The following is a 15805-nucleotide window of genomic DNA, read 5'->3' on the forward strand; positions in this document are numbered from 1 at the left end:
AAACAAATTAATAAATTTACATCATTTTTTCTTAACGTGAGAAGAGAGTGCTAAAATCATGTCATTTATTAAATAAAATATGAATATAATTATTTGGAGTGAAATGTTGAAATAAAGTTAATATGTATTACTAGAATTTTTTCGAAACAACCCCAAAGGGAAAAATAAAATTAGAATCCTCTGATGCTTTATACATATTTAAACGAAAAAAAAAAATAGGTTAAATATTTGACTTTTGAGAAAGTAGTTCTGCAACAAACTCTGTGCTCTTAAAGAATTTGCTAAATATACTAACAAACGAGAGAAGTATTATTATTTCTTGCTGGACACGTTATTGTTAGAAAATAATTCACTAAATATACAATAAAACGGAGTATTAAACCAATACTTCAAACTCTACATTGTTTCTGGCTTTATTATTACAAAAGAATTCCCTAAATATACAATAACAGGAAGTATTAAACCAATACTTCAAACTCTACATTGTTTCTGGCTTTATTATTACAAAAGAATTCCCTAAATATACAATAACATGAAGTATTAAACCAATACTTCAAACTATTAAACCAATACTTCAAACTATGACATTGTTTCTTGCCAAGCACATAATTATTAGACAAGGATTCGTTGGATACGCAAGAAAAAAACTGTGACAAATCAAATCCGTTCATACAAAATTAATTCATTTCGATATGCATTTAGATTGTTGCAGAGCATGTGTGGCGTATCAGAGCTATATTATGTATTAAAAAACAAAAGTATTTGATTGAATTAAAAAAGGAGATCATTCTTTACCAGATGCGCAACACACCTATGCAAATTGGAGACAGAAAATTAACCGGATTTAATATAGTGTAGGTAACCCCTGCATCGAATATTGAATAGTTCCAGCTGGTCTGTACTTGAATATTGATGCTAGCGAAATTGTTCAATATTTGACTGCATCAGGTCTCTAAGCTTCCGCCTGCACTTGATAATGGTCTCTAACTTCAGCTTCCATTGTCTGCATGCGCTCAATCTCAACTGTGCAGTCCTCCAAATTTAGCTTCGGCAAGACACATTCCACCAGAGCGGAAACATCTTCCAGATGGTCTTCCGTTTTCATTTCTGGCGGCAGGGGAAGAATGAGATCTCCAAATATGGAGAGTATTTTGGCGCCGGAGGTTTCATGGCGGAATTGGCTTTGAATGCAGAGGCCATGTCTGTCCCAGAGAGCACGGAATGAAGCATTCGCCACTGACAGAAGGAAATAGAGATGCCCCAAATAAGAGCGACCGCTTTGGTGCTGCCTGCGTTGTGAAAGGCGGGGATGAGTTCTGTACTGACATGGCTGAGCGCATCCTGAATATCAGAGCAGATTATTTACGGAGAGCGCCAAATAGATTTCAAATTTCAAATTTGCTGGAGTGCATTCCATGGATGGCTATGTGATGGTGGCTAACCAGCCATATATTGTGCCATTAATGCCCTTGCCAGCTATGTATGGGCAGCACGTCAGGCAGGATGGCATAGGATGCATACATGACTCCGGCCGGCGACCTCGCGTTTCCGGTGACATACCCGGGACCCACCAACGAGGGCCCGCCCGCCCCGTCCCTCCGTTCCCGCTATCCACGTCAGCGCACGGGATCTATGTTCAAATGAAACTCTTCCCTCGCGCCCATTTCATTAAAATTGATTTTCGAACGCCGATGGCTCTGCAACCTGCTCTGCGCATCCGTTGCTAACAACCGCTGCTAACAACCGCTGCATCCTGCTTCGCATGTCCTCTGCTACGTGCTCTACGACTGCTCTGCGATCACAGGTATTTCTCTGACTACATTTGACAAGTCTGCTATTTGTCTGCTGCGAAATCTGGCACATGAACTCTCTCAGAGAAAAGGAACATTGGGTTCATCTTCTTTCTTAGGGTTACTGTGAGATAAACTTGCTAGGGTTCCCCTCTTGATTCCAGCAGCATTAGGCAGTTGGATCACTGGGTCCTGTTTGCTTAGACGAAAAATTCTCACCTAGACGACGAGCATCTGAACTCTTCATTACTCGCAATCTCTTCACAGACTTCACAAACATGCTGAAAAAAATAAAAGCATTTTTCCATTCAGAAATCTGCCTGTAACGAAATTCTGGATTGTCAACTTGAAAGTGAGGATAAGCATCTACTTAATAGATAAAATTTTGGTTTCACATAAACTTATGTGAATGATCAGTAGCCCCTTGTGCAGATTCTGGAACCGGCATACCAGATAAGAATGTTACCCTTGAAACTGCCATAAGGGATTTCTCAGGCAAATTGGAAGGATCTATTTGTGAGGAAAACGAGGCAGAGATTTTCCAAAGCTTCACTTCCCATACCTGCCATTGTAAATTTAGAATTCAGTTCTTTGACAGTAATAGCTCAGTTCTTTGACAATACTACTATTAGCCCTTAATGATACTTGCATCCGCAATGGAGGAGGAAAAAGATATTGGTTATTGAATTAACCATAAACAACAAATCATGACAGATAAAAAGAGATCATCTAAACTATAGATGATTTAAAATGGTTAGTTTAGTTGAGGATACTGGACTTTCCAACAGAAAATAAGCTTTACAAATATTTATATAGGACAAGGATGTGACTTTTCATCTCTACTATTCATCTTGCAGGCAGTCTTGCTGATGATATCAAAGGATTTGCAGAATTTTGCAATGGCACTAATCCTTTGACATGAGGAACTGTACCCTTGATTTGACAGGAAATATTTGAAGCTTTGCTGATTGAGAGCTTCAAAGTCTATTCATGGTTCCTCCAATACGAAGAACCACCCGTAGGCGTAAAAAATGGAGTGCAGCGTGAAATCAACATGATCAAAATCCCTGGAAACAAGCTACAATCTCAGTAAACAGTTTAATACAGGAACTCCAGAAATATCATAAAACAAACAGCTATATTGAAGGGAAAATCATATGCAATTACAGATGTAAAGAAGTTTTTCTTGATAACCTTTTTTACTTCTACTATGAAATATGTTTTGTCAACTTCATCTAGTGCCCTAAGCTCATTTGGAGTTTTATCATTTAAATATTTTATCATTTATTTTGTTGTTAGGACTTTGTTTTCCAACTCATTATTAATTATTTTGATGACTGTATATGACTTTCCTAGTAGATATTTTTGTTCTTCCACAATGCAAATATATTTCAAAACTGAGTGCATCACCTGTATGATTTCTTCCAAAACTTTCCACTTTGCTTCCAACAGGGAGAAGTTTCTTTCAATTTGGCCTTCAATTTATTGATTTCTTCTTGAGAGACTTATTTTTCATGTATCAGTTTTTTGTTTCTTTCATTTTATGAATTGAGATGCCTTTCTTTGATATTAAATTGTACTTTTGCCTCTACTAGAGTGCCCATGTTTCCTCAATTCTATTTCAAATAATCTAAGATCTGATAATGCTTTGGACATTTGTTCTACAAGATCCTAAGTATATATGGCATTTGAAGTGGAAGCAACACAGACATGAGCCTTCTGAGATAGTTCTAAATGCTAAATCTTCTCTTGCAGATATTCAATTTCATTGTTTCTTCGTATAAACTCTTCTAGCAGTTGCGCCTTTTCTTTTTCTACTTGTAAAAGTTTTGTTGTTTGTACATGTTCAATTCCTAGGATTTTCAACTTTTTCCTCAAGGACTGCATTTTTGTTTATGTGTTTTGAAGGAGAATATTGATAGCCTTTATGTTAATTGGATTCACTCCCATATTCATTGTTAACTTCTTATATTCTTGTAATTGCATATGATAAAACAAACTTCAAGTTAAACTGATATATGGATAACCACAATTACATACACAGTAAAAGCTGAACAGTAAAAGTGCATCAGTATGCTTATAAATTTCTATATACAAACTGTATGCTCTTTTCTATTACACTGCAATAAATTAGAGGTTTCCATTAACATTTTTTAATAATAATAAGTTCTGGCTACTTAATGCGGATCATTCACAAGGCTGTGTAAGCATTCTTGAATTATGAGACTAGTAACAGAAAAAGGAAAAATGGTTACTTCAACTTAAACTGATATATGGATAACCACAATTACATACACAATATGGTTATAAATTTTGAGCTGACAAAGAGTATATATATATAATTGGCTCGTTTTGTTATATAAGGCCATGGTGGGTATGCGATTGCATAACAACGTGTTTTTTTCTTTTTTGTTACAGCTGAAGCTCCTCCTGGTGCTTTGTTATTGCGTGAGGAGATCAAGGATCAACAGACCTTGGCTCAATCTACAGTTGCAACAGTTGCTCAATCTACAGGACTAGTATCTCTGTCTCAATCTACTGGGTTACATGTTCCTCTATCTATGAGTTCACAGTCAGCCAACAATATAAATTTTCAAACGCCTTTGCAAGGAGTCAAACAGAGTGAGTTGAAATCAGCTTCATCAATTGCTAAATCCAGTGAAGTCAATCTGGCAGGTGCAAAATTTACCTCAAATGTATCCCAGTCAAAATTGCTTGAGATTGTCTCCAGAAGTAACCGACTTATGCAATGGGCATCTGCCAAACCAGCTGAACATGTGCAACCTGTTTCAAGTGTCTAGACGACAACTTCTGGCAGCACTGGTTTTGATAGAAGGTTGGATGGTAATTCCAATTGTGTGGCCAGGGAACCATATGGTGATACAAAACTATCAGGCATTTCTAGTAGTGTTCCTCAATTTATTCAACAGCAGGCACCCATGGACATGCCTCTGTATATGCGTTCACAGCTGAGCTGGATGCATCCTCAGAATCTGTCATCTCATGCCACTTCTCAGGGAGGTGTAAACTCGATGTTAGAATTGCCGAATTCAACCACACAGAGTCCTTTTAATTGCAGGCAGATACCAATGGGAGCTGATACATCCCAATCTCAAAAACAACTATGGAAGTCTTTACCTTCAAAACAGCCTTCTCAACAGACATCTGAATTTTCAAATTCGATTCCACCAGATTTGAATGTAGAAAAACAGTCTCCAAGGTCTCCAGTTAGGCAGTCTTCTGGAATGCTGGTTGATTCACAGCCTGATTTGGCCCTCCAGCTTTGATTTATTGAGCATTTAAAAGGTTGACAGGGAACATAATTATGTGTGAATCTCTTGGGACAGTTTTGAATAACTTGAACTTCTTAGTGGTTGGTGAAATTTGTTGGCTAGTTAGGGCATTGAAACTGGTTTCCTTCTATTTGTATGTTTAACTATGCTTGTGGTTCCTTTGCAGGCACAAACCAACTTGGTCTTTGTAATATCAAAAGCTCTGCATTTTTGCGACCATTGAAACAGTTCTGTTAATATTATTAAGGGAAAAATTCATGAACTCTTAATTATTTCAAATTCTGAGTTTTTCTTGTTTTCATTAATTATACACAATTCCCACTTGTTCCTGAACTTTGGCTGCTGATGACCTGTGATTCTCCAAGCAAGTTTCTAGGAGTACTGCACTGTTTCTAGTCTATTCTGTCAGCATTGTCGTCAAATCTATATCAAACCTCTTTTTCCATCCATATTTTCAGGCCTTAAAAGAAGTGTGGATTGATAGCACACCATAATTCAGGTGGAGATTGAGAGGCACAGAAATGTCTAAAATATAGCATTTGAAGCTGTCAAGGCAGACAATATATTACAAAACCTAATAAACTCTGGAATTGTTGATAAGGAAGTAATTTTGTAATTATTGAGGAAGATAATGCTTCCTTGACAGTACCCTCATGCTATGAAACTCTCGGTAGGCACAACCATCAGCAATATAAACTACAATCCAGCACTGTAAAATGATTGGCATCATTAATCTCTTGGTTGACTAGAAAGTCTATGCATCTCTGCATATGATGTTGCAGGAAACAACTTAATGATACCAGTGTCATATTGGTGTGATAAGAACTAGTGTATTATGGCAACTCTGACATTCTATTGGAAGTCTGAATCACTGTAACAGAATTTTTGCAAGGTTCCAGAATGACCAAAGAAATTGTGCTTCCCAATGCTATATGAAATGAGGACAGTGGGATCTTTGAAACATTCAGAGGCATACAAAGTGAACGGGCTTCCCATTGTTGTGCATCAATGGACATGATTATCACAGCTCGTTTAACCATTTATGTCATATTGGTTCTTCCAGAGACCCTGAAAACCCTTGGGACATGGTCGAATATAAAATTGTCATAGATCCAAAAAGAACCATGATTAAAGTTCTGAATTTCAGTTGAACTGACACACAGTAAATCGCTGATTCACGTTGATGAAAAACTCACCTGTTCATGAATCATTTCAATTTTCACTATATGTGACATTTGGTTATTCCCTGGGTACTAATATTTCTCGTTGTATGGAGGGAATATAAATCCCATCTAATTAAAATAACTGAATGGAACGCAAAAGGAAGAAGCATCAGTCAGTTTCTCAAAACAAATTGTTGGAAGCACATTGGAGGAGATTTCAAGAGGGTGTGCTCCATTAAAGAAAACTGTTGAATGGAACATCAGTTTGAGATGACGGTATACACATTAAATCAGAGATCAGTTTCAATGGTAGACATGAACAGCACCAATCTGTTGTCAATTTTCGGTAACACTGGTTTTCCTCTCAATTGAGTGGCCAGTTTCTGCAAATTAATAATCACTTAATTTACAGATTTAATTGAAATGATGATTTTTCAAAAGTGAGTACAATTTCTAGGTGAGGCCTAAGATCAAATCTAGGGATTGCCATTATAATGCCAAGGGTATATTCAATAGCCAAATATACCAGGAATTTTTGATTTAGCAAGATTTGAGACTCCACGACAGTGGGGGAGCCTACTCTTTGAGCCTTATCACAAGGAGCTAAAGATGCCCCTGTGTGATTTGAAATCGGGTGGAGAGGATAACATCCCATTGTGCCAACCACTGAAAAGAGGATTTGAAATTTTGAAACTGGATAAAGGGGATAATATATCCCATTGTGTCAACCACTAGATCGTCCCATCAAGAAAAAACAAGCTCGTCCCATGAAGAGAAAACAAATCCAAATTTTTAAGCATGTTTTGAAGACATAAATTTTTAAGCATGTTTTGAAGACATAAAAGGTTCATGGTAACTGATTTGGTTTGGCAGGATATGATAAAAGAGGCATGCAATTGAAGAGATTAAAAACTCAACAGCAGGCATTAAGTTTTATTTTGTGAAACAATACTTTAAGTTAACGAGAGAGCAAAAGAATAAGAAAGGTCATTTGGGTTGTTATCCTGCCCCTGAAGATAAGTGAGAGATCAGAATGTGAGGGCAGGTGACTGAGACTCCTGGTTAAGATATTCTAGCCAAAAGCAAAAGGAAAAATTCTCGAGAGAATTCACACTAACAGTAATGTAAGTTATTATCACCAATCAGAATCATAATGTTCATATTGTTGCAGGATAAACTTAATTGGAATTAATTTTGAATAAAAACCACCAAAAGCACAGACAACCCAGATAATGTATAATTGCCCCTTTACTATACTTGTATGGTAAAATTGTGCAGTGCATATATTACTACAACAGGGGCAGTAAACTGTCCCTTCCCGAGTGGTAGAGGTCCACTTATCATCAAAGATATGAAATGTAAATGTTTCTCCAAGTACTGATCTGTTATAGATGCCAGGATCACCACCAGCAATGCTCTGATTATATTGCTGTGTATGCTCGGATTAGTTTTCAAAATTTACTTTGGAAAGTGGCATTGATTATTGTTCTTTTGTTGAGCCTGAGATTAAATAACCAAGGGCATGGTTTTTGATTTTTTACTGCTAAGAATTGTTATATGTAACCCTTCATTTTCATATTATGGATTACTTTATCTTGTTTTATGTAGATTTATTTTTTTGATATCAGTCTACTTTGCAATTAAAATACAGCTATTAGCCTATTGCTGGGCAAATGACTTTACATGTTAGCCAGTTCAGACTTTCATTTCATGGGTGTATCTCTGTTTCTGATTTTGCTTAGTGTTTGCATTCTAATCTGGCATATACAACTTTGTACAAATCAAGTTTGCATTATTAATCATCATGTTATTATGAGTACTGGATACAGAGAGTTCAAGAAATATCTCCCTCTGCAATATTGATGTCTCTGTTATTTATTTGTTCATGCTTATTATAGCAATTTGCTTTTGTATTCATGGTGATAGGAATGCGTATACTTCAACTAAATTACCGATTGTGATATGTGTAGAAGATCGTTTATATAGAGATAATTACATATATTAGCTAAAATTGTTCAGTGCACATAACATATGCCTTTATTGTCGTTATTGGATTTACACATGTTCCACTACAACAGGCCGTGTACATTTGTATGTTTTTAAACAAAAGTTTGCTTTAGCTTGAAATACAGAGGAAAAATAGTTTTGTTCGTATCACTTACCTATCAAAGCATGTAACTAAACAAGATTAATACCAACAGAATTAAGGAGAAAACTTCTAGCTACTTGGGCAATGCCATCCAGCACATCAATAATATTATTGCAAGAGCTTCTGATTGATGATGCAAAAGAAGTGAGGAAGCTAAAAATTAAAGCCCAGCTAAAGCAGCTCAGCCTCAAAAAGAACCCAAACCCCATTATGTCATTCTTTGTCATTCTCAGCCTTTGGTGGCATGAATGGCTAATAATCCAATCTACATAGCAAGGACTGAACAATCTTAGTTTTTTCAAACAGTTGAAAGATAACAAACCCCCCAGATATTTTACCCAAGATAGATTGTTGTGCAACTAATTGATAAATCAATGGCTTAGGAATTTTTTTTGATGATGCTGCTCAGGGACAACCTCAATTCAGTGGAGCTGGTGGAATAATTTTCTTTAAGAGGTGCTTATTTTTTCAGTCTAAAGCCGGTCTAGAGAAAGAACTAACCATTAACAAATTTCAGAGTTTAATTAACAAATTTTCAAAGCTCGTGACCTTAAAGTTGACTCTCATTCTTGCTGATGGAAAAATGTGTAAACAACATCCAAATTTATGTGATTCATAAATGGTAATAAACTAGATGAAGAGTGCATGCACTATGGAAAGACAAATGTTAAGATCGATTTTGAGGAAGTCTAGTTCATCACAAAACAATTTTACCATCTTTTTTCAACATGTGTAACAGGAAAAGGATTGAGATGACAGAGGGTCTTTCCAAAACTGTTAAAGATCCATTTTAAGTCGAGTTCATCACAACCAATCTCTTTTCAACATGAGTACAGGGAAAGGATTGAGATGGCAGATGGTTTTTCCATAACTACTTTCTGGTTGATTCCTGGTCGTTGGCACATTATTCAAGAGGAACGTGGTCTCTCAGTTGACTATTTTCATCCTTTTTTTCCTTTAAGTCGTCTGCTCTGCTCTATGTATGAAATGTATTCTTGCAGAAATTTATTCTAACGAAGTTGTGGATCATTAATGCTATGCCATGATAATGTGAGCATCCATGCACTGAGAGTGTAGCGTAATTATGCATGGAGGTTGATTAACCTACAAGAAATAAGAGGTCTAACATGAATGTTACTAAAGTTCAGTTGTGACGGTTGTCTCACCCAAATGTCGAAGAATGGTTATCATCAGACGACTAGAGGTTTGCAAACATGCTTGAACCTGGCTATAAAACAGTTGTCCTTAAAGAAACAAAAAGAGAATTAATACTTACATGTTCCAAGTGATCAGCATTCTAAGTTTATATGTAGGTGTTAAGGATTCCAACTTCGTGTCAAGCAACAAGTTGAAGGAAATAAATATGTGGTGAGTGCATATAGTATGGAAAGCAAGGAAAAGAAAGGATTTATTACCTAGAATTGCTTGTGTGTTGCAAACCCTACTCAACAAAAATGCTTCAAATGAAGGAAATCAGATTGCTTGTGCAGATAGTTGTGTTGTTTTATGGAGCAGCTACAAGTATGTGGATGGAATTAACAGGTGTAGATAACAAGGTAACTATGAGCCTTTGGTACCCTCCAAGTATTAATAGGCAATCATGAATGATGCTTGAAGAAGATTGTGCATACATATTATTAAGCTGAGGAGTTATAATTCCATGTCCAATAGTAGTCTAGTCAAGTTTGAAAAATATTAAATGGACATAATTAAAACCAATCAAACATTCACATATTCATATGCACTGAAAGCAATGATCCACACATTTGCCAACTTGTGGATGGCCTTTAGAATCACCAGTAGGTTAAGAATAATTAGTTCACCTCAAATATAATGTACATAATTGGACACATGAATTCAGTTATAACATGATTGGACATCCAAGGTGAATGATATTACAAAACCAAAAAAAAGTACATCCACGAGTACTTTACTGAAAGAACCACGGTATGAGAATCCCAATAAAAATGACAACCATGGTGTATACACATAGTCGAGACCTATATTGATGCTGATCAATGTTTGCCAGTGGAATGAACGATGATCCTGAATCATCTCTGGCACCTACATCTACACTTGAGATTGCTCCAACCATTAGATGAGTAGAGATTTTATGGATCTCCGCAACGTGTTTTATCGAAAAAGAATTAAATCGAGCACTCCAGATTTTTGCCTCTCTGTAGAGGGGCCTCAAATTGTCTGCGTGAACATTGTAGATGCCTTCCATGTGATTACAGATTAATTCTGAGTTTGTCAACACTGTTATGTTATTCACCCCATTGTGTTTTGCCTCTTTTAAACCTGCAACAAGTGTAATGTAGTATTCTTCGTTATTGGTTGTCTTTCCCTGCACTTTCCATATTCTATAAATCACATGATTTTTTGCCCCATTGTGAAGGACAATTTTTAAAGATGCTGGACCAGGATTGGGGCGGCATGATACTTCAATGCATAGTGTCCACTTTTCCACCATTCCGTGGGCTTAGAAGCACTGCATAGTGACAACAACAAAATAGATTCATGTTAGAATACTTTAACATGACAAAATATCCTGATTGAAATTGATTATTGTTATGCTACCTCAAGTCTGAATGCACATCCTTGAAACATAACAGAAAATACCATATCAGTGATAAGACTTAGAGGATGCACATCCTCAGCATCAGCAAGTGTCAGAGGATGAGTCCTCTACCACAATTTGGCTTGACAGCTCTTCAGGTTAATTTTGTTTGGTTTATCCTTCGGTAGATTAACTAATTTTTGCATGAAATGTGATGCAGTCTAAAGAGTGTTTGTCTCCCTGACTTTGGATGTTAGCCATGGTTTTGGATTCTCCTTAACTCATCAGTTAGCTCTGGTATTCTTCCTGATCCAAGAGATCTGCTGTTGAATAATTTCAGGTAGTATCTGCTCATAGGATTGCACTCATCATGAAAAATCCTGATTAAATGTCATTTACTACTGTTTGATTTATCATTTATACTTGAAATTAACATCGACTATCACATGCTGGAACCAACAGCTTCAACCAGGGCAGCCACAACAAGAATTAGGAGTCATGGATTTTCTACTAAGTTTGCTTCAGGAGCAAAGCGAGGTTTCTCTGATGCTCTGGGAGTGAATTTGATGCGTGATTTTGGGTTTGGATTACCAGAGTCGGACTCAAAGTTGTTGAATCAGTTACAGCCAAGGAATTTCATATTTCCTTGGGCTGTTCCGCAGCAGTATGGCCTTGCAAACGCTTGGCTCACTTGGGAGCAGAAAAGCAAGCAGAATTTGCAACACTATTCCAAGGCTTTAGCGCCCAGCGGGATTCCAGATGATAAAACGAACAATCGATTTGGGGAGGGTGCTATATCCACCCAAAATACCCAATCTGTAGTTAAAGCTTCTCAGGAGAGCCAGAGACCGCCGGCGCCTGTTGCTGCCTCTGAAAAGATACAAACCCCAGCTGAGACTGATCGTGCTCCGAACCAAAGTGTAACCCCTTCCAGGTCTGTACAACTTATTGTTTTTATTTTCTTAAATTTTTGGTCTTTAATTTATCTTTCCTTCAATTTCTTTGTGTTTTTTCTTTTGAGATTTTGGGTAGAATGCATTTTTCATGAGTGCGTTTAATTTTTTGGCTGTTACAGAGCACCGCCGGTGGTAGGATGGCCTCCTATCTGGAGCTTCAGAAAGAATTTGGCTGCGCAACCCAAAGTAGCCGCGGCCCCCTCTTGTAATCGTCCTCCACCTCCACCTCCAGCAGCAGATCCAGGGGAAAAGAAAATCAACACCATGTTCGTCAAAGTAAATGTGGATGGCGTGCCTATAGGCCGCAAAATTGACTTGAAGGCCTATGACAGTTACGAAAAGCTCACTGCTGCTCTGGATGAAATGTTCCGAGTCGCCATAAATGGTTTGTTTCCTAATCTCTCAATCTTGCACAGAAATTATGATAGAAGTATTCTGAATCTTTCGCTTGAAATAAACATACAAGTTTTCTGAATCTTTCGCTTGAAATAGACATAGAAGTATTCTGAATATTTCGCTAGTTCTATTTGCAGCTCAAACATCGGATGCAAATCCTTTACCTGAAAATAATAATAACCAGGCGAGTCTCTTGTTTTATCATCGTTACAGGCAGATTTCTGAATGGAAAAATGCTTTTATTTTTTTCAGCATGTTTGTGAAGTCTGTGAAGAGATTGCGAGTAATGAAGAGTTCAGATGCTCGTCGTCTAGGTGAGAATTTTTCGTCTAAGCAAACAGGACCCAGTGATCCAACTGCCTAATGCTGCTGGAATCAAGAGGGGAACCCTAGCAAGTTTATCTCACAGTAACCCTAAGAAAGAAGATGAACCCAATGTTCCTTTTCTCTGAGAGAGTTCATGTGCCAGATTTCGCAGCAGACAAATAGCAGACTTGTCAAATGTAGTCAGAGAAATACCTGTGATCGCAGAGCAGTCGTAGAGCACGTAGCAGAGGACATGCGAAGCAGGATGCAGCGATTGTTAGCAACGGATGCGCAGAGCAGGTTGCAGAGCCATCGGCGTTCGAAAATCAATTTTAATGAAATGGGCGCGAGGGAAGAGTTTCATTTGAACATAGATCCCATGCGCTGACGTGGATAGCGGGAACGGAGGGACGGGGCGGACGGGCCCTCGTTGGTGGGTCCCGGGTATGTCACCGGAAACGCGAGGTCGCCGGCCGGAGTCATGTATGCATCCTATGCCATCCTGCCTGACGTGCTGCCCATACATAGCTGGCAAAGGCATTAATGGCACAATATATGGCTGGTTAGCCCTTGCCATGTGATGGTCATCCCGCAGAGGCAAGTGCTATGACATGGGACGGCAAATGCGAATACATACGGAATCGGAATTCGTTCGCCGGAGAAATGATGCACACCGCTGACCGCCAAAGCCGATGTCAGAACCCGCTTCCCAACACTGTACTTAAGGTCTCTTAAGAGTGCATTTATAATGCTATAGTCCATGAAATAGCACTTGCCGAGGTTTTGTAGGCTTTATCCCTTCGTGGCATACTTTAAGTGGATACACGACTTTTAGACAGGGATCGGACTACAGATCGAGAGTTCTGTCATCCCTTTGGTAGATGCGATGATCCCGCTTACGCTAACCCACATAGGAACTGAGTATCGAACCCTAGAGTCGGAACCGAGTATCGAACCCTACGGCCGGCCGACGGGAGGATGACGGAAGCGATGAAACCATCACGGTGAGGGAAGCGATGACGGAACAATAGAGTCTAGCTTTAACCATGGTCGGCATTTTGCATTAAAAATGATGATACAATTTCAATAGGAAAAGTTTGGCATAAAAATTGATGATACAGTTTGAATAGGAAAAGGTTTTCAATAAGAAAAGTTTGGCATAAAAAATTATGATACAGTTTGAATAGGAAAAGGTTCGCATAAAAAATGATGATACAGTTTGAATAGCAAAAGTTTGCCATAAAAGTAATGGCAAAAATCATTAAAATATTTAAATATTAAGTTGACGATATTGTTTAATTAGTGATCGAAAGTAAAATGAAATTATATTTCAAACATTTGAAAAATATAATAATGATGCTTTTATTTCAATATCCACCTCAATAAACATGACACTCATGTGGTTTCTTATATTGATTAAACAAGGGCAACTGAGTCGCAGTAGTCCCTGCCGATATACTATGGCAAGAGCTAATGGGCATACTATACGGCATTAAATGCCCCGCTACATGCGCTCCCGTTAGCTCTTTAACATGCGTGCGTGTATTTTTTATTTATCTATCACCCCCCGCGCGTGTTAAAGAGCTAATATTTTTTATTTATCTATCACCCCCGCGCGTGTTAAAGAGCTAATAGAGGCGCATGTAGCCGGGCATTTAATGCCCAATAGTATGCCCATTAGCTCTTGCCATATACTACATCAACAATGCAATCAGCAATCCTAATCCGCATCCAAAACTATTAACAACTCACAAACATGTAAATAAAGAAAACCACTATGCTAGGCCTACTAAGCAACCTGGAGTTAGTTTGTCACGTGAAACTTATCCTCCCTTGCTACACACTTAGAAAAAAATTACAGTGTCTGTCCCGGTTTGTGGTGTACAGGTACTCAATTTGGCTGACATTGTTATTTTTTTTAGGTATTGGGTACCTCGAATGTCCCGCTACCGAATACGAATACATTTCCACCTTTGCAACCTTGCAAGCCCCTGCATTAGGATTCCCTATGTACCCACCCTTGGTGTATCAGAAATATGACATGTGCTACGTTTAAATAGAGGAGGGTTTACTAGTTTGTTTAATCTGAGCACCAGAATTCTGATCCCTTGTTAGATTACATCACAATTATGTGTCTTCAACTTGCATGCCCTTGTCTGGAAAAACCATATCATTTTCTGCAGTTGGGTCTCCTTTCCTTTGCTCTAGCCACGGTTGCAGTGCCCCCTTTCAATTTCTAGGGGTCAATTCACTAATTTCAACATTTTGTTTCACTGACTGAGGCCTTGCCTTGCCTTTCTTTCCGCCTTGGGATTTCCTATTGGATATTAAGAACTTCTCGTCCCGATGCTGGTCCTTAATGTAGCATATCTGTTGGGCTTTATTAGAAGCACCGTTTGTTGGCTTCTTCATCTTGTAGGTCTTGGAGAGTTTCTCGAAACTGAGACCTCCTACTGGGAAGATCAAACCAATCCATGGTTCGAGGTGAACTCTTCAGTTTGTGCACAAAAGATTCGTGAGTTCTTTCTTGTCGTAGGGTTCGGTGTTTTGGTAGAAGGAAGTTTTTTCTTGTCGTAGAGTTCGGTGTTTTGGCAGAAGGAACAGAGGATGGGGATGTTATGTGCACGGTCTGCTTAAAAAACATGGAAAAATTTGAAGAGATCCGAAGGCTGACGAATTGCAGGCATATCTTTCAATGTTCACAGAGCTTGTTTGGACAAATGGCTTGATCATAACCAGAGGACTTGTCTTGTTAGGTATCCTTTGTTGTAGGTCTCCTTTTCTTTAAGACGAGATTTAAAGAGAAATGAATGAGGAACTCAGAACTTTAGACCCCGGTTCGAATCTCTTTGTAGATGCTTCATCAGTCCTTTTGTAGAGATGCTCATTAAGAGAAGACTTTTCAGTGTCACTGTAACTACAGACTAGTTCCTATATGTATAAGCACAGATTCAGAGGAATGGGCAAAGAGAACACGGATCGAATCTGGTGGCTGCTTCAAGGTAGCCAAAGTTCGTTTTCTCTTCTATTTTTAGCATAGATCTCTCTCTCATTTTCAAAGAATTGTTTTATCAAAGAATAATTTATCAAAAAATAAATTTTGGGAACACTGATTGCTACATTGTTATGACACTGAACTTGCACATGCATATAGTCAGATGCCCGTGTCTTGTTGCCCATTCTTTTGTAACA

At 38.1% G+C, this 15805-nt stretch overlaps 1 protein-coding gene and 1 long non-coding RNA gene across 3 annotated transcripts; both read left to right on the forward strand.

The window, feature by feature from the left end:
• The first annotated feature begins 1479 nt into the window (after window positions 1-1479).
• On the forward strand, window positions 1480-5362 carry LOC149148705 (uncharacterized). Its single transcript, XR_016263082.1, has 2 exons — window positions 1480-1804; window positions 4209-5362. It is a non-coding gene; the product is annotated as an uncharacterized LOC149148705 (long non-coding RNA).
• Window positions 5363-11386: 6024 nt separating this feature from the next.
• Window positions 11387-12820, forward strand: LOC149148706 (auxin-induced protein 22B-like). 2 transcript variants are annotated; one of them, XM_089440462.1, is made up of 3 exons: window positions 11387-11889; window positions 12031-12296; window positions 12445-12820. In XM_089440462.1, exons 1-3 carry the CDS (start codon window positions 11402-11404, stop codon window positions 12669-12671), a joined length of 981 nt encoding a protein of 326 aa, XP_089296588.1. In that variant the 5' UTR covers window positions 11387-11401; the 3' UTR covers window positions 12672-12820. The 2 variants fall into 2 exon arrangements, with proteins under 2 accessions (XP_089296588.1, XP_089296587.1); XM_089440461.1 differs by having other exon boundaries at window positions 12433-12686.
• Window positions 12821-15805: the final 2985 nt, after the last annotated feature.

This window comes from Pinus tabuliformis, chromosome 9 (assembly GCF_031772625.1).
Source record: "Pinus tabuliformis cultivar Carrire ecotype Pingquan chromosome 9, CPIR1, whole genome shotgun sequence".
NCBI lineage: Eukaryota > Viridiplantae > Streptophyta > Pinopsida > Pinales > Pinaceae > Pinus > Pinus tabuliformis.